This window comes from Podarcis pityusensis, assembly GCF_964106645.2.
Source record: "Podarcis pityusensis genome assembly, chromosome: 6".
Classification (NCBI taxonomy): Eukaryota; Metazoa; Chordata; class Lepidosauria; order Squamata; family Lacertidae; genus Podarcis; species Podarcis pityusensis.
In genome coordinates this window covers 83,416,552-83,443,149 of record NC_138030.1, presented here as the reverse complement: position 1 = coordinate 83,443,149, position 26,598 = coordinate 83,416,552, and the positions used below count along the sequence as shown (strand labels likewise).

At 44.3% G+C, this 26,598-nt stretch overlaps 1 protein-coding gene across 1 annotated transcript in view; it reads right to left on the bottom strand.

Annotated features, from left to right (window-relative positions):
- The window catches only part of CACNA1E (calcium voltage-gated channel subunit alpha1 E), a 434,559-nt gene that overhangs the window by 44,247 nt on the left and 363,714 nt on the right, over positions 1–26,598 (bottom strand). The window contains exons 25-36 of the mRNA XM_081010251.1: positions 20,335–20,431; positions 19,141–19,301; positions 16,401–16,538; positions 15,179–15,380; positions 14,495–14,659; positions 12,027–12,137; positions 10,336–10,419; positions 9,933–10,058; positions 8,805–8,870; positions 7,271–7,362; positions 5,077–5,242; positions 4,310–4,437 (exon numbers count right to left, since the gene is read on the bottom strand). Coding sequence (XP_080866377.1) covers positions 4,310–4,437; positions 5,077–5,242; positions 7,271–7,362; positions 8,805–8,870; positions 9,933–10,058; positions 10,336–10,419; positions 12,027–12,137; positions 14,495–14,659; positions 15,179–15,380; positions 16,401–16,538; positions 19,141–19,301; positions 20,335–20,431 — 1,536 coding nt within the window. The remainder of the gene's footprint in view (positions 1–4,309; positions 4,438–5,076; positions 5,243–7,270; positions 7,363–8,804; positions 8,871–9,932; positions 10,059–10,335; positions 10,420–12,026; positions 12,138–14,494; positions 14,660–15,178; positions 15,381–16,400; positions 16,539–19,140; positions 19,302–20,334; positions 20,432–26,598) is intronic.

Below are 26,598 nucleotides of genomic sequence, written 5' to 3'. Positions count from 1 at the left end.
GCGTTAATAGGGCTGCTCAGGAAACGGGGAAGAGGATGCAAGTGCAAAACTAACTGATGGCACCAGAGATGTGCAACTTTCCCCTTCCATCTCCAGCTCGGAAAAAGCTCTGAGTGGCCTGTGGAAAAGATAGCTACTGCTCCGACTGGGAAGGTTGGTTCTACAGTGTTGGATCCCATCCCATTTGTCAACAAAGTGAGTACGAAAGGGTCAAAGTTGTCGCGATCTGAGGCTGAGAAAAGATGCAGCAGTCTGCCATGAATTAGCAGATCTTAGCCCACACACAGACCCTTATCCCTGGATCAGCCAGAAGAGTTTTGCAAAGCTGGTTATTTAAGTAAACTCAACACACTTTATTATTATTATTGTTTTTTGTTTTTTAAAAAAACCTTTCTGGAAGTGCTAAATTGGTTTCGTTCCCATTTTCCAAAAGCGGAAAGGTTTGTAAGGAAATGTAAACGAGTTGCTCAGAGTTGCACAGTGAGAAATGTGAGACTGAATCCAAGCTTGCAGTCCAACGCAGCTGGACAGTATTGTACAGTAACAGAACAATCTAATGGCACCCCGTAATTCCTGACAAAGAGCCACAGATCAAAAGTTATCAGAACGTGGCAAATCTACTTAATGGTGGGGGTGAGGCCACTGCAGGCCAAATCACTGGCACAAGAAAAAGCTTTTTTGAGATGCGTGAGGAGGAGATCCCCACCCTTTCCACTTTTCACAGTGAAATCTGACTTTAATCTTCTCATTCTCTTCCCATTCCTTTGACAGTTTTCCTATCTGGCAAATGATGCATTTGCTTCTGGGAAACTATAGGAGAGGTTTGAATAAGTTCACAGTGGAGCTCCTATTTAATCCTGTTTCCCCACTTTGGCCTGTTTCTCACTGAGGTGATAAATCTGTGCCCTGATTCTCATGTAAAAAACTGCCCATACATATCTGTATCTGACCAGACAGAAAGCCAGAATATCAGGCAGAAAACTAGGCTACAGAGCCCTTCTCGCTGATATGCTAGTTTTGTATGCAGACGTACATTTTGTGTATGTGGGGACACAGTCATGGGACCTGTTACAGTCCAAAGGCAATTGTATCACCCCAGAGAGAACCAAATTTCCAGCAACGGGTTGCAGAATTGACCTATCGTGGCTTGCGAGGTGCAGAATGTAGACAATGGTCAGGGAGGATGGAAATTTGGCCACAGGCTCCTCACCCCTGTTTGTTGTTTCTTAAAATTACCACTTTAATTCAGAAACGCAATCATCGCGTTGTTTTTTAAATAGACCGATTAAGCAAACGCGTGCCAAATAAGAAGGCAGATATCCAATAAGCGTGAGTTTTCACAGCAATGCCAGCTTTTAAAAAGAGAGTCTTGGCAAAGTGCAAGACTGCTAGGGCAATAGCAGTAGGAATTTCAGAGTCTGAGGGGGCAAGGTAAGAAAAGGTAAACCAATTTTTACATTTACACTAGGTTACCAGATTTTTTTGTCAATGAATCTGGGGACAGTTTTCGGCTTCAATGGATTTTGTATGGGGACTGATTTGTAAATCTGGGGACTGTCCCCGAGAAACGGGGACATCTGGTAACCTTAATTTACACCCCGATTACCCCTCCCCCAATAAAAGCCAATTATTATTTTCCCTTTTGTTTAAACCCTAACTAATCCTATCAACTCCTCAATTGTTCAAGAAAATTTGACATTCCTGCTCAAAATGAGCTTGCGTCATGAAAAGAACAGTCTGATGCTACCATCACTGTCAACTTTCAGATTTGAAAATAAGGGATCAGCAGTCTCACCTGTCCCAGAGATAGTCTACTATCTCACAATATCTAACAATCCGGGATAGTAGCGGGAAGCAGTGGGAAACGGCGCTGAAATAAGGGAATTTCCCGCAAAAAAAGGGAAGGTTGACAGCTATGGATGCTACTAAAAGGAGATACAGAGCTCAGAAGAGTAGATATGCTTGCCTGTGGGACCTTAAATACAAATATGTTTATTCCTAACTTTTCACAAGCTATTTCAGGGGCGGGAAACAGAATAAAGCTGGTGAGCTGGGTCCTGAGCTCCCCCAGGAAAGCCCTGCTGCGACTGGCGCTCTCAAGCAGAGCAGATCCCTGCCCAAAGTGGGGTTTGCAGTTGGTGCCCATTGCAGCCATTGAACTGAGTGCAGGCATTCCCAGTTGGGTCTGCAGCTGCTACCAATCAGCTACTATGATGTCATCTATGACATCACATATGATGTCACATGTGGGACAGGTGGGTGTGGCTTAGGAGTCTTGCCACACCTGATTTAGGCATATGGACTGGAGGTTCCCCATGGCTGTGCTATTTGATAAGTAGGCCCTTGCCAATGAGTACCCAATGCCACAATATTTGTTTACTTATTTATTTAAAAACATTTTTAGACTGGTCTAAAAATATGCCTGCCCAAATTGCCTATGCAAAGTGCTTCCCATTACTGAAATATTCTGTTTTAAAAAAAAACAAAAACAAAACACCACCACAAGAAAACAAAGTTTTCAGACATGCATTTTTTGTACACATCTTAATTAAAAATGCACATTTTTATATCCACTTGAGCCTAAAATACAAATTTTGGCACTTTCTTGAGACTAAATATTTGAAGAAGTGCAAAAACCAAAGGATAGCTGCATTCCAATTAATGAATTAGTTCTGGAAATGTAAATTGGGTCAGTTTACTTTTAAAGGTGGGCTCAAGCATCCTTCATTGTGTGTGATGGGTTTTGCTGGTATTTACCACTTCAGGCTGATGGTAAGGGACCATATGTTTGAATGATCCTCCATAATAATAATATAGCTACATACACAAATGTAGCGTATTAAGGCAGTAGTTCCTGATGTTCTAGATATCTATGTGCAGAAATCTTTTATATATGGGGACATTTAAAAGATACAACCTCCAATGTGTATGACAAAGTGGAATAGCCTAATGAGAGCTACAGTGTTGAGAATTTTTCCTGACTCTGTGTTTCAGCTCTGATTTCAAAGGTGATAATCAATATCAGCTGCTCTTTACAACCCACATTCTGTGTTACATTCAAGGCTTGACATCAGGCATATCCAAAGTTCGTTTCAGGGGCCTAATCCGGCCCACCGGTCAGTTTATTCTGGCCCCTGTGGCAGTTCATTTCCTGGGGTAAAATCCTAAAAAAAAACCTCAACAACTTGGCCCTCGCGGCCCTTCACTTCATCCAATCTGGCCCTCTTTGAAAAAAGATTGGACACCACTGTTTTACATCATTGCAAAGGAAGAAAGAACTATGGCTGAAAAAATACAGAAGGTCACGCACCATAAACTAATAATATCAGGATCACAGCAAACTCGATGAATTCAGGTAAAAGAATAAAACTAGGTTTCAGGTAGGCAATGGCAATTAAGGAGATTCCAGAATTGCAAGAGCTCCAGAGAGGACCCATCGCTTTTCTAGAGATGTGAACATTCACTCTGATTTTAAAAGGACTGAGATCTCAGGGTGGTCCAAGCCAGTTCTTGGAGAAAGATCAACATAAAAAGGCTTTCAAGTTCTCTGACGGGAAATCTGAGGTCTCAAAAGCTTACTTGTGGTGGCAAACAAATGTCAACGCCAGTTCAGGCTAAGCACTATCCTACTGGGACACTGGGGTCAGGCAAGTATGTTGAAACACCCATGGGAGACATTCTAGAAAACAATATTTTCTGAAGCATGCCTTGGGGGGAATGGCGGGAGTAGTGAAGACCACCAGCCAGAGGGTGGCCACTCAGATGTAGAAGTGTGTGCAAGGAGTTGTTTGCAACCTCCATGCTGCAGACCCCAAAAGATGCCACAATAAAAGCAAAAAAGAAATCACAAACGATCTTGCACACACCAGAGCTCTGATCACACAACGGCTCACCTCAGTGCGCTTGGTATAGGATATTTGTTTGCCATTCACATCAGGCATGTTTGCCGCAAGAAACATGGGTGCATCTCTGGCAGACCCAACTGCTTCATGAAATGGGGAACTGCTCTTTTTTCACGGGATTCCCAGAGGCAGCTCACAAAACCATTACTATAGGACTCACAAAAATGCAGAAAACCCTGACCTTAGAAAATATTAATAAATAAAACCTGAGCTTTAACCCTTAATTCAGACCAGCTCAAACTCTGCATTGTTTGGGTAAGCAAAACATCTTCCTATGCAACATCTAGGGGGCTTCTCATAGGCACATTTGGAGCCTGAAGGGTTAATTCCCTTCCATCCTGTTTGTCTTGGGCATCATTTCTAAACAGATTTTGCAGAGGGCTTAAAAACAGGGGGTGCCTACATACCACGCAGCTCTGTCATACTCTGCCCAAATCCGGACAAATTCGTCAAGGTGATGCGGTCCCAAGATGGAGGAATCTCGAGTCAGGTATTCAAAATTGTCCATGATGACAGCCACAAAGAGATTGAGCATCTTAAGTAGGGAGGAAACAAGAAGAACGTGTAAGAAGGAGAGTCTGGAGAGAAATTGGCACAGTTCACATTTCAGTGCAAACCTACCGAATTTATAAGTCCCCACACAATATGTGGCCATCCTTTGAAATTCATATTTCATAATTCATTTTGTGATTCAACCAAAGCACACATTGGGGAAACATGTGCTTAAATTCCATATATTAGTGAAAACGGCATAGAGAAATGTATGTCATTAGAGGAAATCGCCTGCAAAAAACTGTGTGCATTGAGGCAAAGTTGCAAACAAACATGTGTCTGTCGGGAGAAATGTGAACTAGGATCCCGACCTATTTTCACAAGACCCTTAAAAAAAACTACACAAACCAATGTGGAAATACTACAATCCAAGTTTTAAGTTTGGAAAGATGAGGAACTGAGAGAAACAAAAAATGACAGGCTCATCTATCCAACAAGAGAAAGAGGACAGGGGTAAGCAGAAGAGAGCAGAAGGGAATATAAATAGATGGAGAAAAAGAGAAAAAAATACTGCCAAGCAGGTTTCTGCATGTGGCACAATGACAGCGAAATCCTCTCTGTTCCATGTGGAGGATCCTTCTGGATTCCATTAGGGGCAAAGGGGAAGGGAAGTGGGACTCACCAAAAAGGAGCAGAAGAAGATAAAGGAGACAAAGTATACGTATGCCAGATTTGTGCCACATCGCTCGTTCTCGTTCTGCCCAGATGTTGCTGTGGTGTCCGACTCACATCCTTTCCCTTCCAGGCATGAAAGCATGATCTCCTGCCACGCCTCCCCTGTGGCACTCCTGCACGCAGAACAAACACATCTTCCAAGTTTACTGCTTCATTCACCAAATCCCTCGCAATTAATTGCTTCTTGCATCAGCCAACCTCTGCCACATCGGAGCAGACTGTGATTTGATTCCAGCAGTACCGTATTTTCCGCTCCATAAGATGCACCTGACCATAAGACGCACCTAGTTTTTAGAGGACGAAAGGGGAAAAGCCCCGTTTGGGGGGAGGGATCAACTCAAAGTTGTGCAGCTTCTTTTGCAAAGGGGAAAAGCCCCTTTTTTGAGGATCAGCTCAAAGTTGTTGAGCTTACTTTGCAAAGGGAAAAAATCCTATTTCTATGGGGTTCAACTCAACGTAAAATTAAGCATAGGATGTCTTTATGTCATTATTAACTTATTGATTTGATTACATTCCATTAGAAAGACGAGAGGGAGGACACTTAACATAATGGATAATTAGAGCCAATGGGGGGGGGGGTGTGCATGGGATGCTAATTATATGTAGTTGTGGTCATTCTAGCAGGATAGCTGTGTCTCCAGCTTTGGCAATGAAAAGTTTTACCATGTATGGGCATTAAGGTAAAAAAAAATGATAAAGGACTCCTGGATGGTTAAGTCCAGTCAAAGGCAACTATGGGGATGTGGCGCTCATCTCGCTTTCAGGCCAAGGGAGCCGGCATTTGTCCACAGACAGCTTTCCGGGTCATGTGGCCAGCAGGACTAAACTGCTTCTGGTGCAACGGGACACCGTGACGGAAGCCAGAGCACACGGAAACTCCATTTACCTTCCCGCCACAGTGGTACCTATTTATCTACTTGCACTGGCGTGCTTTCGAACTGTTAGGTTGGCAGGAGCTGGGAGAGAGCAACGGGAGCTCACTCCGCCATGGGGATTTGAACCACCAACCTTCTGATTCGCAAGCCCAAGAGGCTCAGTGGTTTAGACCACATCGCCACCCGCGTTAACTGGAGTCAAAAGTTAGGAAGTGACTACAGCTGCAAACTCATTAGGAGATCCAAATTCTTGTAAATCCTGCCTGTTAGTTCAGCTAGAACAAACAATACACATTGTCCACAAAGCCCTTTGGGGTCAAACTGTCCTTTCTAGGTAATAATAATAACAACAACAACAACAACAACAACAACAACAACAACAACAATTTATTATTTATACCCCGCCCATCTGGCTGAGCTTCCCCAGCCACTCTGGGCGGCTTCCAATCAAGTGGTAAAAACAATACAGCATTAAATATTAAAAACTTCCCTAAACAGGGCTGCCTTCAGATGTCTTTTAAAGAGAAGATAGCTGCTTATTTCCTTCACATCTGAAGGGAGGGCGTTCCACAGGGAGGGCGCCACTACTGAGAAGGCCTTCTGTCTGGTTCCCTGTAACCTCACTTCTCGCAGTGAGGGAACCGCCAGAAGGCCCTCGGCGCTGGATCTCAGTGTCCGGGCTGAACAATGGGGTTGGAGGCGCTCCTTCAGGTATACTGAGCCGAGGCCGTTTAGGGCTTTAAAGGTCAGCATCAACACTTTGAATTGTGCTCGGAAACGTACTGGGAGCCAATGCAGATCTCTCAGGACTGGTGTTATGTGGTCCCAGCGGCCACTCCCAGTCACCAGTCTAGCTGCTGCATTCTGGATTAATTGCAGTTTCCGAGTCACCTTTGAAGGTGGCCCCACGCAGATCACATAGCAGTTGTCCAAGCAGGAGATAACCAGAGCATGAACCACTCTGGGGAGACAGTCTGCGGTCAGGGAGGGTCTTAGCCTGCGTACCAGATGGAGCTAGTAGACAGCCGCCCTGGACACAGAATTAACCTGCGCCTCCATGGACACCTGTGAGTCCAAAATGGTAAGCTGCCCAAAGGGGAACTTTACTGATGCCCTCCTTCAGCTTGGCAGCAAGTAGGCAGGTAGTCCATTATTTGTCAGAACAGCTTCCAAAAACCTTTTGAAATCATACTGGTAAAGGCAATGTCACATTTTAACCTAAAACATTGGAATGAACCCTTGTATGAGTGTCAAAAGTCCGTTTACCTGAAAAGAAGCATCAGTGAGCCCAGAAAGCTGCGGAAATTGTTGTGGCGATTAATGTGGCTTTCTTCATCTAGTTTGATATTCCCAAAAACCTGAAGGCACAGAGAAATGAAAACCCAGTGGAGAAGATTTGACAACGACAAATACAGCAATCTCCCAGTTGGGTTAATACGAAGTGTACAAAGTCCTGACTACCTCTTTATTTTACTTCCTCCAAAGTCCCATGGCACTAGGGCAAGGGAGATAATTGTAGATGGAGGAAGAGAGGTTTGTGTCTTTTTGCAGCCAGAGACATGAAAGGCAGCGTGAAAATGCCATCACTGCTAACGGTGTGTTCACTTATGCTACTTTTGTCTCTGGTTAACAGGTTTTCGTAGGGTGCCAGAAACCTGCAAAGTCTCTTTGACTTGCAGCAAACATGGGGCAACGGAAATATGCATTAATTCCATGGAAAGGAAAGCCTCTTGCAAACTGTTTGCTGCTCAAGGGAGGGTTTGCTCCAGATCATGCTAATTGGCAAGCAGTCCTTCACATGAAAAGTAGAGTAAATTCTATACTCCTTTTTTGTTTTTAAAGGGGCAATCTCTCATTTAGTCTGCATGGCTGAATACCAGATTGAACAACTCAGGGTAGGACGACAAATGAAACTGCTCTGCAGGTATAATCATCATCATCATCATCATCATCATCATTATTTATTATTTCTACCCCACGCATCTGGCTGGGTTTCCCCAACCACTCTGGGTAGCTCCCAACAGAATATTAAAAACACAATAAAACATCAAACATTAAAAACTTCCCTAAACAGGGCTGCCTTCAGATGTCTTCTAAAAGTCAGATAGTTGTTTATTTCCTTGACATCTGATGGGAACCAGGCAGAGGGCCTTCTCGGTAGTGGCGTCCGCCTTGTGGAACGCCCTCCCATCAGATGTCAAGGAAATAAGCAACTATCTGACTTTTAGGAGACATTTGAAGGCAGCACTGTTTAGGGAAGTTTTTAATGTTTGATGTTTTATTGTGTTTTTAATATTCTGATGGGAGCCGCCCAGAGTGGCTGGAGAAACCCAGCCAGATGGGTGGGGTATAAATAATAAAGTATTATTATTATTATTATTATTATTATTATTATTATTATTACTATTACAGTGGTACCTCGGGTTACAAACACCTCAGGTTACAAATACTTCGGGTTACATACTCCGCTAACCTGGAAGTAGTACCTTGGGTTAAGAACTTTACTTCAGGATTAGAACAGAAATTGTGTGGCGGTGGCACGGCAGCAGCAGGAGGCCCCATTAGCTAAAGTGGTACCTCAGTTTAAGAACAGTTTCAGGTTAAGAACGGACCTCTGGAATGAATTAAGTACATAACCAGAGGTACCACTGTATCATCATCATCATCAATTGAGCACCTAATGGTAACTATTATTGTTATTACTCATGATCAATATGTTCTGTCCTCAAACCTCATAAACAGCCTCTAGCTCCTTTACCTGCCAGACACAGAGTCTTAGGTCTTTCAGGTGGTGCCTTACCTGCATCCCAATGATGGCATAAATGAAGAAGAGCATTGCAATCAGGAGACAGACGTAGGGGAGGGCCTGAAAGATGCAGACAATGAAAGGTTTTGTTGTATTAAATGCACATAATTTATTTAAAATATCTTGTATTTTTGCAAGCTGGCTGCAAAAAGACAATGTTAAACAACATTGAGGTGCCCAAGTTGTTTAACACCGGCATTTTTTTTATAAAAAAATCATTCAAATAATAAGCTCAAACAAACAAAAAGGCAAACATTTTGTTTTCCTTTGAAATCTGGTGAGTTAGCTCACTTTCAGAGTTACTTGGAGCTACAGCAAAATGGTGGCTTTTATTGTTATTATTATTTATTGCATTTATATCCCAACTTTCCTCCAAAGAACTCAAGGTGGCATATACAGTCGTACCTTGGTTTTTGAACAGCTTAGTTCTCAAATGTTTTGGCTCCTGAACGCTGCAAATCTGGAAGTGAGTGTTCCAGTTTGCAAACTATTTTTGGAAGCTGAACGTCCAACGTGGCTTCTGCAACTTCTGATTGGCTACAGGAGCTTCCTGCAGCCAATCAGAAGCCATGCTTAGGTTTGATGAAGCCCTAAGCTACTGAAGGTAATGGGGCCCTTTATATGTCCAGCTGTTTTTTGTGTTGAATATATGCTATATGGCAATTTACAGACCTGCGGTAATAGGTATCTAAAGCCATTTGCACAAGCAAAATGTCGACACCCTATACACAGAAATGAGTAAACCAGGGATATTTTAGGGAGCAGGCTAGCAGGCGGGGCCCATTATTTACATCATAGGAGCCTACACAAAACACAGTTGCTGTATGCTAGTTTTATTTTATTTGTTTTTTATCTTATATTTTGGAAATGTACAAATTTTAAATTTTGGGGGGGCCAAGAAAGTGGGGCCCTAAGCTATAGCTTGTTTAGCTTATACGTAAATCCGGCACTCATAGGAACAGCTCCTCTCCTCCCAAAACATGCGCTTAGCGGATGATGGATTCTTTGGTTTGCAGCACGGACCACCTTTAGCGCAAAAGGTGCCCTGAGAAGTTGTATGTCAAGTCTGAGTTTTTAATTCACAAATCTTGGGAAGGAGATGAGCGGTCAGCCATTTTTTACCTTGAAGGACTGCACAAAAGTCCACAGCAGAATGCGGATGGTGTAACCTTGGCGAAGCAATTTGATGAGACGAGCAGCCCGGAACAACTTCAGAAAGCTCATGTTGAAGCTGCTAGTATTGACCAGCTTTCAAATAGACACAGAGAGAAAGAGAGATGGGGAGAGATCAATCAGTTTAAACAAAAGCAAGCCAAAAAGCATCACACCTATCTCTGTGCCCTGAATTCCAATAATAATATTATTAATAATAATACTTTATTATTCATATCCCGCCCATCTGGCGGGGTTTCCTCAGCCACTCTGGGCGGCTTCCAACAGAAGATCAAAAATACAGTACCTTAAAACACCAGTCATTAAAAACTTCCCCTCAAAGGAGGAGCAATAGAAAGGAGGAGAATTTCACCTTGCTGTCCGTCAAGATAATTTCTGTAATGCTGCCAATCACGGTGATGAAATCAAAGATGTTCCAGGTGTCGCGGAAATAATTCTGAGGGAAGATCGGGGGGAGGGGGAAGAATAAACCATGGTGTGAACATCCAAGTAACAGCAAATATAGGGTGAGTCCTTTAAAAGAGGCCCCATGGATACAGAGTACACATGTTCCATGGGGCCACTTGTAAAAGACTCACCCTGTACGAAGAAAAGCTGAAACCAATCCCATGAACAAGGGACAGCATACATTTGTATGAGGTACATTCACCATAACTGGTTTATATTTATTGATGGAATTCACATTCTTGGTGGGTTTGCTCTCATTCTAGTTGGTGGAACAGGCGCCTCCTGTTCTATCCTGTGGACCCACATCAAAGAGGGGCATAGCACAACATTCACCCCAAAACTAAGGGTCAGAATGGATATGCCACCCTTTTTTGCCAAAGCAACATAAGGTTGGCACAGAAATGGAAACAAGAAGAATTACCAATGAAAGAAGAGTAGCAAATGAAATTAATGGACTATGCAGAATTAGACAAATTAACAGGAAGACTTCAAAACCTGCGGGACCAGAGATTCTTAGAAGACTGGAGTAAATATTTGAACTATCTAAAAAGCAATTGTAATAAACAGATTATGCTCGTAGGACTGCAAGAAGTTCTGTAAGGAGGATTATGTGAAATATTGCAAGGAAGATTATTAAGAGAATTATTACTTAATGATAATTAAAAGTAATAGAGAAATTAAGAAATGCAGAATAAGTGCTAAAGAACGGAAAATCTTCAGAGGTTGTTGATGGAAGTCTAAAATATTGTGTAAGGTAAGAATTTATGTTAAATGATTGTTGGAAATGATATGTTTAAAAAAATCAATAAAAATGTGTGTGTGTGTGTGTGGGTGTGTGTGTATGGCAACATAAGGAATTTAATTTGGGGGGATTATTAGGATTTATAAAGAGAAATGCAAAGCTTAATATCAAATATCTTTTTAGGGGGGAGGTCGAAAACTAAAACATTGATCTACATACACTAAGAACATAGGGATAAAAGAGAAAAAAGAAAAGCAGGAAAAAAGAGACAGAAATAAAGAAGAAAAAATAGACAAGAGATTACAGGAATCTCTTAAAACAGGCTTCCTCAGCCTCGGTCCTCTAGATGTTTTGAGACTACAATTCCCATCACCCCTAACCACTGGTCCTGCTAGCTAAGGATCATGGGAGTTGTAGGCCAAAAACATCTGGAGGGCCGAGATTGAGGAAGCCTGTCTTAAAACAAAGCTGGGGTTTTTATTGAGATCCTACAGATCCCAGTTCAACACTGTCAGACCACATACACGCTCATTAACAGATTCCAGTAACTAAACACATGTCAAATATATTGCACAATGGATCATAAACATAACTTGCTCTCCAGGGACCTCATGAAATATATCCCTCCAGAATCTGGCATCCAGTTTGTAGGATACCCAGGGAGCAAAGAAGAGCCACATCTGTCATAGCTTTCCTTCAAACTTCTGGGAACTTGGGCAAGTTGGAGAAACGCTACTTAACTAACTCGATAAAAACAATTGATATGATCCAGCAGTGCAGGGCATTTTTATTTGATGCAAATCACCATCACCAAAATGCTAATCGCCCCACCCCCTACAAACTCTGTTACTCACCAGGAAGCCAAAAGCTATAATTTTCAGGACACATTCCAGTGAGAAAACCATGGTAAAAGCAATGTTCAGGTACTTCAGAGCTAGTTCATAGGTGTAGGGAGCAGAATAGTACTGCGAAGAGAAAGAGAGAAGGAAAAGAAGAGTCAGAATATCCTGGGTCCCACTTGTATTAAAACAAACACCCAAGAGGTTATATTTTCCCATGTGTAATTTGGATGCAAAATTCAGTTAGCAACTAAAGCAAAACAAAACTCCACACATGTTGGATAAATCAAGTGAAACATCCGCACATAGAGTTCTCTGATTTGGAATAACAATGCCCAGCTTCTACAGAACTGGTTTGTTTGAACATCTTGTTGAGACGTTGAGTATGAGCAGTTTTTGGAGTGAACCATTAACTTGGCAACAAGCCAAGTTAAACAGGTTACATGAGAAGTCTGCTTGGAGACAGGGAAGCCTAGCAACAGGTGGTGATTGGCTAAGTTCTTCCTTATAAGCAGTAAGACACAGCAGTTTTGTTGTTGGAGTGTTGAGTTTGGAGTAGGAGTTTGAATCTCGTCTGTGTATATAGTAACTTGTACAAAGCTGTGCTTTACTCTGCTGTATATAATAAAGCTAACTAAAAATCAAGTTACTCGTCAGCAAGTTCTGTTCCTGTTCGTTGCCCTGGAATTCACTGATTTGGCAGCTGGTAGCAAGAGTTATGGGACGCGGGTGGCACAGTGGGTTAAACCACAGAGCCTAGGGCTTGCCGATCAGAAGGTCGGTGGTTCGAATCCCTGCGACGGGGTGAGCTCTCGTTGCTCGGTCCCTGCTCTTGCCAACCTAGCAGTTCGAAAGCACGTCAAAGTGCAAGTAGATAAATAGGTACCACTCTGGCGGAAAGGTAAACGGCGTTTCCGTGCGCTGCTCTGGTTCGCCAGGAGCGGCTTAGTCATGCTGGCCACATGACTCGGAAGCTGTACGCCGGCTCCCTCGGCCAATAAAGCGAGATGAGCGCTGCAACCCCAGAGTCGGTCACGACTGGACCTAATGGTCAGGGGTCCCTTTACCTTTACCTATAGCAAGAGTTATGGTTGAGATCCATCAACACATCTTTACCCAGTTTGGCATTCTCTGTGGCTTTTTATTCACTGTGAAGCTGCTTGGGACATCCATTCTGATTACAAAGTGTGGGAAGCGATAAAGGCCTGTGGAATTAATTGCCAGTAGCACAGAAGAAAGGCAGTTGCTACACAACCTATGAGAATATAACTGATGGGGTGTGCGTGTGCGCTTGCACATATATATATGCGCATATGAGGGGAAGTTATGAAAACATTTGAAAGCACAATTGAAACACACATCAAGTGTGGTCTTATGATATTATTGCTAAACAGATTAGCGAACAGTGCTTTCAAAAGCTGTAGGTAGACGCTTCACACGTTGCATGGCAGCAAGCTCAGGTTCGACAAAAACTGCACACTTGACAAGGACACATAGGAAGTGATGGCTTCCTGTATACATGTGCATAGGATCCATGCTTGAGAATAAGCGTTGGTCACATTTACACACTAAATATTTAAGTTAACGTATGTATGCTTAAATGACTTGAGACGTCCATCCAAAATTCAGTCATACCTTGGAAGTCGAACAGAATCTGTTCCGGAAGGCCATTTGACTTCCAAAAAGTTCAGAAACCAAAGCATGGCTTCTGATTGGCCATAGGAAGCTCCTGCAGCCAATTGGAAACCGCAAAACCCGTGTTGGACGTTCGAGTTCCCAAAGAACGTTCGAAAACCAAACACTCACTTCTGGGTTTCGGTCATTCAGGAGCCGGTTTGTTTGGGAGGCAAGGCGTTTGAAATCCAAGGTATGACTGTATAGGATAAAAGTGATCCGTAGTTGCATCCCCAAATGTGGAAAAACCATTGCTTGGAGGTAGAGCATATGCTTCTTTTTCATTTAATGCTTTTTTTACCCACTCTTCAGCCAGCAAAGGCTCCCAGAGTAACTTACATAAGATCAATAAGAAGACAATTCTTGATATTAAAATTGCACACAGAAGGTCCATCTTCCATCCCTGGCACTCCCAGGGAGCAGGGCTGGGAAAGAACCTTTGCCCAAGACCACAGAGAGATGCGAACAATCAAATTAATCCAGGGGTGGGGAACCTCTGACTCTCAAGGTGTTACTAGACTCCCATTACCATCATCCCCAAGCTCTACGTCTAACAGTCAGGACTGATGGGAGATGTAGTCTAATGACATCTGGAGGGCACCAGGTTCCCCATCTGTGTGAAATGCTGCTCAGGTGCTTCCCATCATTCACAATTCTTAATTGCTTTGTTTTATAGCCAAGGAGCTGAATCAGGAGGGAAGAGAAGGCATCTCCCAGGTGGCAACCACGCTCAAACGTTAACTTTCTGGTTGTGCCAGATCACTGTAATCGCCAGGAAGCCGGTCAATGTCGCCCCAGGTTCTCCTCACCTTCATCATTAGAACCACAGTGTTCAGTGCTATCATCGCCATAATGGTGTACTCAAACGATGGGGAGACCACAAAGTGCCAGACCCGGTACTGAAAGGTGTGCCGGTTTTGCGGCATGTAGCGGGTGAGGGGTTTGGCACTGATGGCAAAGTCAATGCATGCTCTCTGGAAGAAGAAGAAGAAGAAGAAGAAGAAGAAGACTGTCAGTTGGCATCCAAATTATTACCCCCATTTCTAATTATTGTATTGTTGCGAACTCACAAAAGTATCCCCTTCCCAGCTTATACAGTCATACCTCATGTTACATTAGCTTCATGATACGTTTTTTCAGGTTGCGTCCCGCAGCGACCCGGAAGTACCTGAAAGGGTTACTTCCAGGTTTCGCTGCTTGCGCATGCGCAGACGCGCAAAATGAAGTCACGTGCATGCACAGAAGCAGCGAATCGCAACCTGCATGTGTGCAGACGCGCCGCTGCGGGTTGCGTTCTATTGATGTTGCGAACGGGCCTCCAGAATGGATCCCATTTGCAACCAGAGGTACCACTGTAATCATGAGATGCCTCTAGCCAGCACTGGAATAGTGTTCAAAATGCTTTGGAAGTATCTGCCTAGCTTCCCAAGCAATAAATAACAATGCCACCCCTCTCTCACCACAGGCCTGCCCCATTTGCGCTGCAGCGTTACCTCGTTCTTCTCGAGGCTGCACTCCTCCATCATTTTGTCTCCTTGCTCCTGGAAAGTGATGATGATGAGAGCCACAAAGATGTTAACAAAGAAAAAAGGGAAGACCACAAAATACACCACATAGAAAATGGACATCTCCATGCGGTTGCTTCGGCTGGGGCCGCGGTCCTCCTCAGTCACATCCACCGAATGCTGCAGAACCCTGGGAACACAAAGAGAGAGAGAAAGAAAGAAAGAAAGAAAGAAAGAAAGAAAGAAAGGTCACATAGAATCATAAAGCCAGAAAGGAACACACAGGTCATCTATTCCAACTCCCTGCAATGCAGGAACGTTTTGTTCAACATGGGACTTGAACCCGTGACCTGAGATTTAGAGCATCACCCTCTACTGATTGAGCTATCACCTACCCTTTGCTGATGGCTCAACCATCCTCAGAGCATTCCTAGAACACTGCACAAAAATAACGTGCGGCCCAGTTTAACAGCCTATCTATATATCTATTTATTTTTGAAAAATATTTACCGTATTTTTCGCCCCATAGGGTGCACCTAGTTTTTGGGGGGGGGAAATAAAGGGGGGGAAAATTATTTTTCCCCCAGGCGCGGGGCTGGGGCGTGGGAAGCCCGAGCTTCCCCTGACCCCAGCCCCCAGAACAGGGAAGTCGCGCAGCTCTCCCACGGCTTGCAGAGAGCTGCGCGAAGCCCGAAGCCTGCAGGCAGCTTTCCATAAGCCGTGGGAGAGCTGCGCAAAGCTCGAAGCCTGGGGTGCGCTGAGCTCAGCACGCCCCAGGCTTCAGGATGCAGGCAGCTCTCCGCAAGCCGTGGGAGAGCTGTGCGACTTCGCGCTGGGCTCCCACAGCTTGCGGATAGCTTCCTGAAGCCTGGAGAGCGAGAGGGGTCGGTGCGCACCGACCCCTCTCGCTCTCCAGGCTTCAGCGAAAGCCTGCATTCGCCCCATAGGACGCACACACATTTCCCCATTATTTTTGGAGGGGAAAAAGTGCGTCCTATAGGGCGAAAAATATGGTATATGCCACCATGTAAAAAAACACCATTGTGGTTTACAACAACAATTATAGTTCATAAAAACATGTCAAGAATTTTTAATTTTGACACTGAAACATAAATGTGCCAGGCGTTCCATTATGTTTTGGACTAGTTAAGGCTAAGCTCAAACGCTTCCGCTACTAACCTCACTGGAAAGGGCAAAAGGAAATACTCACTGCGGCCACCCCTCTCCGGTGGAGACAGTGAAGAGGGTAAGCAGAGCCCACATGATATTGTCGTAGTGGAATTCATGGCGCTTCCATTTTCGGCATTTCACTTCCATTGTGTTTTTCTCGTGGTCCACATAGTGGCCTCTGTAAGATGGAGAGAGATGGTGATTAGCCTTTCGCTGCCACACTGTCAGGGTGAAAGAGGTCTAAGCCGATACTGTAAACAACCCTGTGATCCTTCAAGGAAGTATGGTACATACATTTCATAAATAATAATAATGACAATAATAATATGGGGCCATTTGATTCTTTCCTTTTCTTTCCTTGAAAGGGGGGTCTTAAGTCCTGACTCGGCCAAGTAAGTGTGCGAAAGAGGACCCCAAGGGAGCAGAAAAGACCATTTATGTATGGGACCACAGCTGCTTGGATGCTATTGGCCCAGAGATGGAAAGAAGATAAAGTCCCGACCAGAGAAGAATGGCAGATCAAGTTGATGGATTATGCCGAATTGGCAAAAAAGAATCAGAAATCAGGAAGACCAATAAGGAATGGGGGAAAATATAATTTATCTTAAAAACCATTGTAAACAGTTAAAACTGTAAGCAGGATTGGAATAACACTTGTAGTTTAATGGTGAATTTTGGACATAATGGAGATGTAAAAATATTGGCTTATTATAAAAGATGCAGGAGGAAATGATTAACAATAGGACCCACAAAGGAGAGGAAGAGGAAGAGGAAGAGGAAGAGGAAGAGGAAGAGGAAGAAGAAGAAGAAGAAGAAGAAGAAGAAGAAGAAGAAGAAGAGTAATAGTTTGGATTTGATATCCCGCCTTTCACTCCCCTTCAGGAGTCTCAAAGCGGCTAACATTCTCCTTTCCCTTCCTCCCCCACAACAAACACTCTGTGAGGTGAGTGGGGCTGAGAGACTTCAAAGAAGTGTGACTAGCCCAAGGTCACCCAGCAGCTGCATGTGGAGGAGCGGAGACGCAAACCTGGTTCACCAGATTACGAGTCAACTGCTCTTATCCACTACACCACACTGGCTCTCCTGGAAGTCAAGGAGATTCCTTGGAATCTTGTTTCTATGTTATATATTGGATATGTGATTGTAAAACTTTAATTTGAAAACCAAATAAACTTTTTTTAAAAAAAATATGAAATAAAATAAAGGGAGTGAGAAAGGGGAGAAGCAGGAAGAAGACAACCAAAGGCGGGCCAATGCTGTGTCTATAGTGCACAACCAGTGTGTTGGTGGCGGCAGCCTTTGTTAAAACTGGTCCTGCCCAAAGCAGGCAGGGGGATGGATGACTCCTAGAGTAATCAGGTGTGAAACACAGCACACAGGGAGAGGAGGCTCTGAAATCCTCCCCCTGGTTGCAAGTCACCTCCCCACAGTCTTTCTCTGAATGTCAGTCTCACACCGCCCAGGCTTTTAATGTCAGAAGGGTGCTGAGTTGGGGGCAGAAGTGCCGGTGGTAGTGAGGAGAGGATTACAGGGTGGCAGGCAGCCGATTCCAAGATGGTTCATCTTCCCTCCCCTGTGAGCATCTTTCACTCCAAAAACAGACCTTCCAGCACCCTCTGGAACTGAGACAGGCCCAGATAGTCTGAGTCTTGCAGTGAGGTTTATATCCAGGTGTGGTTTAGAGCAGGGAGATTACAGGTAAAACCTGGGTGTCCGTCCTTGCTCCACCACAGTAGGATTAGTGCAACCTGAAGGAAGATAAAACCGACAGATGAAAATCAAGCCTCCTGCTCTAAAGAAAAATGAGGATAAGAATCCATGCTTCTCCTAGGAGTTTTGGACCTTGGGTCATAGCATCATAGAACTATAGATCTGAAAGGGATGAACTGGACGAGGACCTGGAGAAGGCCCTCGGGTTTAAATGTCCATGGGGTTAAAGGGTAAAAGAGTATTGGGAAATGATCTATAATGAATTGGAAAAAATCTTTAAAATTACTTCCCCCAAAAAACAGATTCCTTTTTGTTGGTAATAATTCAAGATGAAATCCCCAGGTGTCAGAAAAGGTTATTAATGTATGCAGCAACTGTGGCCCGTGTTTTTTTTAGCCCCAAAATGGAAAATGAGTGAGGTCTCAACCAAAGAAGAATGGCAACTTAAGTTGACAGAATACGCACAACTTGCAGACTTGGCAAATAGAATAAGAGAACAAGAAGAACATACATTTAGAGAAGATTGGATAACGTTTATTGAATATATGGAAAATAATTGTGTACAGCTGAAAATGCTGGCAGTGTTAAGAAAAATTAAACCGTGCAAATAAGTTTTGATGGATGCAGTAATGGACTACTGAATGGTATAGTTTTTGTAAAATATGCAGGGATTTAAGATATGTAAAATGAACCATGGAAAGAGAAGGGAAATCACTGGTATCTTAAGAATGTAAAATGAATATCTGAAATTGTAAAACAGTAATATCTATCTATCTATCTATCTATCTATCTATCTATCTATCTATCTAATGTATCTATCTATCATCTATCTCCATGGAGTGGATGGGGGCAAAGTCTGCCGGCTCAGTGTGATCCATCTCGGGGGCGTACCAGCACCACAACCTGCCTTCCATTGGTCAAAGGGTTCACCCAGGTTGGAGAAAACCCCTTACCTCTAGTGTACCCACCGGATCCTGGGCTGATGCTGGTGCCATCCTGCAAAGGCACCCAACCAGAGGTAAGTGTCATTGTGCCACGATGCAAGGCTAGATGCTTTGCAATATACTTACATGCAGTCTTTCTCTGTATCTTTTGAACTGTCCGTACAATAGAAGAATTTGCCCTTGAAGAGCTGGACGGCGATGACCGCAAAGATGAACATGAAGAGCTTGTAGACAATGAGGATGTTGAAGACGTTCTTCAGCGAAGTTACGACGCAGTCAAAGACGGCCTGAGGGGGGAGGCAAACCCAAAAGGTGCGATTCATCATAGGGAAAAGCAACCATGGACACAAATGGCCTCCTTTGTCAAAGCATTTTCTTCACCCGCATCAAGGCAAGCAGCACGTACAGAAAGTGCAAATCAAGGAAGAACAGGCCTAACCAGCGTCTCTGGCAGTGCAGAGGGTGACAGAGGCTCTTGTAAGAGCTATATCAAAAAGAGAGATTTGAGCAGGTAAAGCTTCTCTCATCGCTGCAAAACAAAGGACGTATCTTTTCACCGCAGGTGTTAAACAGTCACTGCAAGGCCATCTAGGGAACTGTAGCTTTGCAAGAAAGGGTAGGGGTCTGCCATACCCAATGGCAGTCCCCAGGATTCCTTGGGAAGCAGCCATGGCAGCTAAAACGATATGTACACCAACTAACTTGGTAATCCAGATCTGGTTGAATCGTACCTGCCAAATCTTCCTATTCTACACAACCATTAGTGGGATAAGATCCCAGTTCTCCATTGCTCTTTGTTATGCTAGCAGAACAAGTGTTCTCTAATAATAATAATAATAATAATAATAATAATAATAATATTTATTTATTTATTTATTTATACCCCGCCCATCTGGCTCAGTTTCCCCAGCCACTCTAGGCGGCTCCCAATCAAATGTTAAAAACAGTACAGCATTAAATATTAAAAACTTCCCTAAACAGGGCTGCCTTCAGATGTCTTTTAAAGAGAAGATAGCTGCTTATTTCCTTCACATCTGAAGGGAGGGCGTTCCACAGGGCGGGCGCCACTACCGAGAAGGCCCTCTGTCTGGTTCCCTGTAACCTCACTTCTCGCAATGAGGGAACTGCCAGAAGGCCCTCGGCGCTGGACCTCAGTGTCCGGGCTGAACGATGGGGGTGGAGATGCTCCTTCAGGTAGGTATACACTTAACGAAAAAGGCAGCTGGCAACGGCAGCGACTGCCCGACATTGCTCAGGGGGGATCTGCCCTGAACAAAGGTGACTCATCTGAGGGAATATCACAAGTTAAAGCAAAAATACCTTGAGTTTGGGCAACCGCTTGATGGTCTTCAGAGGCCTCAAGACTCGCAGAACACGCAGAGACTTAATAGTTTTTATGTCCCGACCTTTGTTTGTCCTGTACAGTTGAGAGGAGAACAAACCCGCCCAAAACAACAAAACAAAACAAAAGGAAGAGAACAATATGAACCCCTCAAACACAGACTGAACTCAATGCGATGCCGCCGCAAATTATTACTTTCTGACATGTGCACAGGTTGAAAAAACTGGATCAAACTTGACCTTCTGGGTGGGGTTAGAAAACACATTTATAATATAGCACTACTCCGTGGTTTTTAACACAGAGAACACCTTCCATGCAGACTTTCCTGTTGAGGAAGCGCTGCGCGTTGTAAGAGATTCTGGAGGGCGCACAACTCATGCAATGCGTGGCGCATGCGAGCATTTTTGGGATTCACCCTGCCGCTTAGGACATTCCCAGCAATTTTGCTGCTGCCAGTTTGGAAATGGGGACTGGTGAACAGGCTGTCATACTGGGAAGCTTGCCTGCTCCCAGCGCTGCTCTCGTTGCAGGATTTCAGGGTTTTGCAGAATGCGGCGTGAAAACCATGGGGCCGTGTTTGAATCACGATACAGTAGGAACAGATTTTAAAATCGAAATTATGGAAACCATGGTCACGAGCCTCGGGCAGCCTGAAACCATTAAAAAGCAAACAAACCAGCAACAACTTGCACTGACTGCCTATTATTGTGAGAAAAGAGTGAGAAAACAAGGTTAAAACAGGTGACCTGCACTCCTGCTGAGTTAGGCCATCTGCTGCAAAGGCATCATGCCACCACGCTCTAGTGTCCTGAGCTCACATGCCAGGTAGGTTTGAGAAATTCTCTTGCTCTCTCTTTTAATCAAAGCAAGAAAAAATGCCTCTTTCCCAGCATGCTTTAAAAAACAGTTCTATCGGTGTAATAATCTATAATTATAACCAGTGCTTTTTTTCTGGGCGGGACGCATAGCCCTAAACATTTTGTGAATCTAAAGGGAGAGGAAACAAAAAATATTTTTTGAAAAAATTCTTCTCTAGCATGGTGAATTGTCAGTTGCTACCTCTGATGGCAGCCTCATTTCCTTTCCCAGTGTTTCCTGAGCCTCAGACAGAAGTGAGCGTTTAATGTGTGAAGCAGTGTGGGACGTGGATGTGTGGTGTTTTTACTGATGAAAGTTGGGAGGATGTTAGTGCACACAACCTTATGCCAATGTGGAAGTCACTGGGAGCTGTGTAATATGAGGTAATGCATGTTCTTTGTACCTTTGTCCATTTGCTGTATTTATTTTCCCCGATTTGAACTATAAAATGGTGGTTTTCTCGAGTCTAAATGAGAGTATCCCTAAACATTTTTTTTTAGAAAAAAGCACTGATTATAACACATTAATAGTCACCTCTTTCTTATATATAGTGGCATGCAAGGATAAGCATGTGATTAGGATGTAGAGTCTTCCACGCATGCTAGAATGATCAAATGGAACACATTTCCAACCCAAACCACTCATGCAGTGGGGAGGGGAGAAGGACTTAAAGTTCATGGAAGGAAAGTTTCCTGCCCGTCTCTCCCTTGGCAGCTCCCTAAAAGCCTTTCTGGAGCATGTGAGAGGACTGCTGGGGAAGTAGGGCATTATCCACAATTGGGCTTGGATCACAAGATCACAAGAGGGTGTTAGCTTAAGGCAGGCATGGCGAAACTCGGCCTGCCAGATATTTTGGGACTACAATTCCCATCATCCCTGACCACTGGTCCTGTTAGCTAGGGATGATGGGAGTTGTAGTCCTGAAATATATGGTGGGCCAAATTTGGCCATGCCTGGCTTAAGGGAAAGTTTCCTGTCCTCTGCTCCTCACAGCATCCTGCCATGCCAAATTTCCACCAGAGAGGCAAAGCGCTTTTACCATGATCTAGCAAGGGCAATACAGTGGTACCTCAAGTTACAAACGCCTCAGGTTACAAACGCTTCAGGTTACAAACTCCGCTAACCTGGAAGAGTTACCTCGAGTTGAGAACTTTGCCCCAGGATGAGAACAGAAATCGTGTGCCGGCGGTGCAGTGGCAGCAAGAGGCCCCATTAGCGAAAGCGCACCTCTAGTTAAGAACAGTTTCAGGTTAAGAACGGACCTCTGGAACTAATTAAGTTTGAACCTGAGGTACCACTGTACTTGCAAGGGGACAGGTATCCATTTCTAGATGACGCAGTTCTCCTGCCAGCGGGTGATGTGTGCATCCCTCAGAAATGTTTGCACATCCGTAATGCCAGACCCACGCCCCACCCTTTCCCATTATCTGAACAGCTGATCAGTGCTGTTTCTTATCTGACTGGAGGGAGCCTTGCTAGGTATTTAAAAGGTTTGGGACATGAGCCCACAGCCCCATTCCAGACAATAAATTTGGGGTCAACATTCTGTACCAGGCTTAAAAGCCAAATAATGTGGCAGCAGCAGTGGGGACAATCCACAAATCAAGTACAGATTTTGAAGAATGCAGTTAAGCAGCTTCGCTTCAGACTTCAATTAAAAGCCGAGTATTTAGTATACTTGAAGCTGCATGCAGGCTTCTGGGCGATCAAATTGTTCATCAGCTCTGAGAAAGACAGAGATCTAGCAGTTAAATCCCACTGAGCTCAGCAGGCCTCACTTTAAAGGAAACAGGCGCAAAACTGGCCTGCATGGATGCCGCGAATGGAGAAGCAAGGCAGGAATAGAAAAACTAGTCATGCAAGCAGAGACAAGACCGTGGGCTTCAAAATCCTCAGTTCAAATCTCGCCTCATTCACAAAATTGTCAGCAAATCACTGTACTGCCTACTGTAATAACAGACGGGGGAGATGGGAAGGAGAGATGATTCTGTCCTCTTTGAGCAAGCTGCATTCCTGAAACTGACACCTGCACCAGGTGGCAGAAGTCTATGAAACAAGGCCTGCTCATTCAAAAGAAAGAGAAAATTTCCCAGGCAATATAATTGGACTTTTGGTGTGGAAATATGAAAGCTTTCGAATTACATAGGGCTCTATCGGGCAGGTACCACTATTTCAGGAGCACTTGCAGAATTCTATGAAACTTGAAAACTTGCATAATTCCAGCACTAATAGCCCAGGGAAAGATAGCACCTTGCTTACTTAGGACTCAGCTACACAGCTGCAAATAAAACGTTTTAAATGTGTTGTAAAGTGCAATATATTAATGTGACACTAGATGGCAACAATGAGCAGTGCAAAACTCAATGTATTTTTCAAAACTTTTTTAAAAAAGCACTTTCACAACCTTTTTTCACATGTGTGTAGATTCCACCTTGGTGTTTTTCAACATACTCACAACCAACTGTGTTGACCAAAATCTAAATATATTGTAATAAATGCCTTCTCCAAACTCACTCAGCTGAATTTATCTCCCAATTCAATTTTGAGGCTGAAGCAGTTTTCTTATTTTATTAAGAGTGTATTATTTCTGCAACGGTTGGTAAAGATACCATTGTTGTTCTCTCTATTTGAGTTCGTGGAGGTGTAGATTGCACCTGGTTTAAAGTCAAGCTTGTGATATGAGATGTGTTGCCAAGAAGGCAGCTCTGACAATACTACGGATCAAACATCTCAAACTCTTCATCTTATATCACCTTACTGTGATGAAGCAAATCACGGGATGTGACTCGTTTACAAAAAACACAGACATGTCCACAGGCAGGGAAACCAAATCATCATGGTAAACACATCACACACTTGATGAAAAACAAGGACTCAGCGGAGGTGAAATAGGGCAGACAGAGGAACAGATCAAGCTAGATTTGTTTGGTTAAGTTGGCAATGCTGCCCAGTTTCCTCCCACCCCATAAAGTCTATAAAGAGGGGAGGAGGGAAGAAAAGATATGAGGTGCCATCCTGGTTCACCAGTCGCCAGTGGAGGCAGGAATAGAATAGAATAGAATTTATTATTTATACCCTGCCCATCTGGCTGGGTTTCCCCAGCTACTCTTGGAGGCTTCCAACAGAGTATTAAAATACAGTGGTCTGTTAAACATTAAAAGCTTCCCTAAAGAGGGCGGCCTTCAGATGTCTTCTAAAAGTCTGGTAGTTGTTCTTCTCTTTGACATCTGGTGGGAGGGTGTTCCACAGGGCAGGTACCACTACCGAGAAGGCCCTCTGCCTGGTTCCCTGTAACTTGGCTTCTCTCGCAGTGAGGCAACCGCCAGAAGGCCCTCGGCACTGGACCTCAGTGTCTGGGCAGAACGATGAACTTGGGTCTTTCTGGCAGAGCCCACCCATATGCATGGATGTTCATGCCAACCAGCAAAGACACCATCCACAGTCTCAATCCAAAGGAGAAGCAGCAGCAGTTGTCAGTCTTCCCCAGCTCAACTTTCCCTTGCTCTTCATGGCTTCAACTACTGTATTTTTTGCCCTATAGGGCACACTTTCCCCCCTCCAAAAATTAAGGGGAAATGTGTGTGCGTCCTATGGAGCGAATGCAGGCTCCTTGGCTTCAGCGATAGCAACGCAAAGCCTCCGAAGCACAGAGGGAGCGCTCCCTCCACGCTCCGGAGGCTTTGTGTTGCTTTCGCTGAAGCCTGGAGAGCGAGAGGGGTTGGTGCACACTGACCCCTCTTGCTCTCCAGGCTTCAGGGATAGCCGCCTGAAGCCTCTGGAGCACAGTGGGAGCTCCCGCTGCGCTCCGGAGGCTTCGGGTTCCTTTTGCTGAAGCCAGGAGAGCAAGACTCTCCTGGCTTCAGCAGAGAGGGAGAGCTGTGCAGCGCCCCTTCAGCGAAGCGGGAGGAGAAATGGAAGGGGCTCTGTTTCTCCTGCCGCTTCGCTGAAGGGGCGCTGAGCAGAGAGGGGGAGAATTTTTTTTTCTTGTTCTCCCCCTCTAAAACAAGGTGCGTCCTATGGTCGGGTGCCTCCTATAGAGCAAAAAATACGGTGACATTGTGCACACAAGCTTTGTGAGAGCTGCCCAACTCAGCGCCGGTCAGAAGCAAAGGAGAAGAGGGCCCACCTGAGCCCATTCCCTTCCCCATTTTTCTGTTGGTTTGAGGGGAAAAAATATAAAAGGAAGAGAATTCCTGGATGCCAAGCTCCAAGTTTGGGGCAAGTATACTTTGGTGAGAGAACCCCAGGAGAGATTGTAAATCACAGAATAGGCGGCAAAGTAAAGCATGGAAATACAGGCTGCAAAAATGTTAAGCTATGCCCTTCCAAATGTGTGAGAATAATAGAATTTTGGACTGGAAGGGACCCTGAGGGTTATCTAGTCCAACCCCATGCTATGCAGGAATCTCAGCAAAAGCATCCAGGCAGATGGCCATCCAAGCTCTGCTTAAAACCCCCCATGGAAGGAGAGTCCAGCACCTCTCGTGGGAGTCTGTTCCACTGCTGAACAGCTCTTACTGTCAGAAAGTTTTTACGAATGTTTCGTCATTTCACGTAACTTGAAGCCATGGGTTCGAGTCCTACCCTCCAGAGCAGGAGAAAACAAGCATGCTCCCTCCTCCTTTGGTTCGTGACAGCCCTTTATGTATTTGAAGATGGTGATCACATCTCCTTTCAGGCTCCTCTTTTCCAGGCTAAACATACCCAGCTCCTTCAAGCACTCATAAGGCTTAATTTCCAGACCCTTGATCATCTTGGTCACCATCCTCTGCACACATTCCAGGTTGTCAACAATTGGACACAGTATTCCAGGTGTGGGCTGACCAAAGCAGAATAGAGTGGTACTATTGCTTCCCTTGATCTGGAAACTCTACTTCTGTTGATGCAGCCCAGAATAGCATTAGCTTTTTTTTGCTGCTGCTGCATCACAGTGTTGACTCATGTTAAGCTTGTGGTCCACCAAGACTCCTAGATCCTTTTCACATGTACTGCGAATAAGCCAGGTGTTCCCCATCCTATATTTGTGCATCTGGGTCTTCCTGACTAAGGGCAGAACCTTATATTTGTCCCTATTGAAATTCATTTTGTTAGCCTGGGCCCAGTTCTCCAATATGCTACGGTCATTCTGAATTCTGATTCTGTCTCCTGAGGCATTAGCTACACCCCCCCCCCCCCGGTTTGGTGTCATCTGCAAATTTGACGAGCATCCCCTCATTTCCGTCATCCAAGTAATTTATAACTTGTCCCCTTTAAGAGTTCCTTCCAAAGTTTCCCTCTTCCCCTAGCATAGGAAAAGACCACATGTTTGGTAAATTTAAAAAAGGGGTTTACTTACAAATTCTCCAAAGGTCAGATTCATGCGCCTTTCCATACATCAGTCAAAA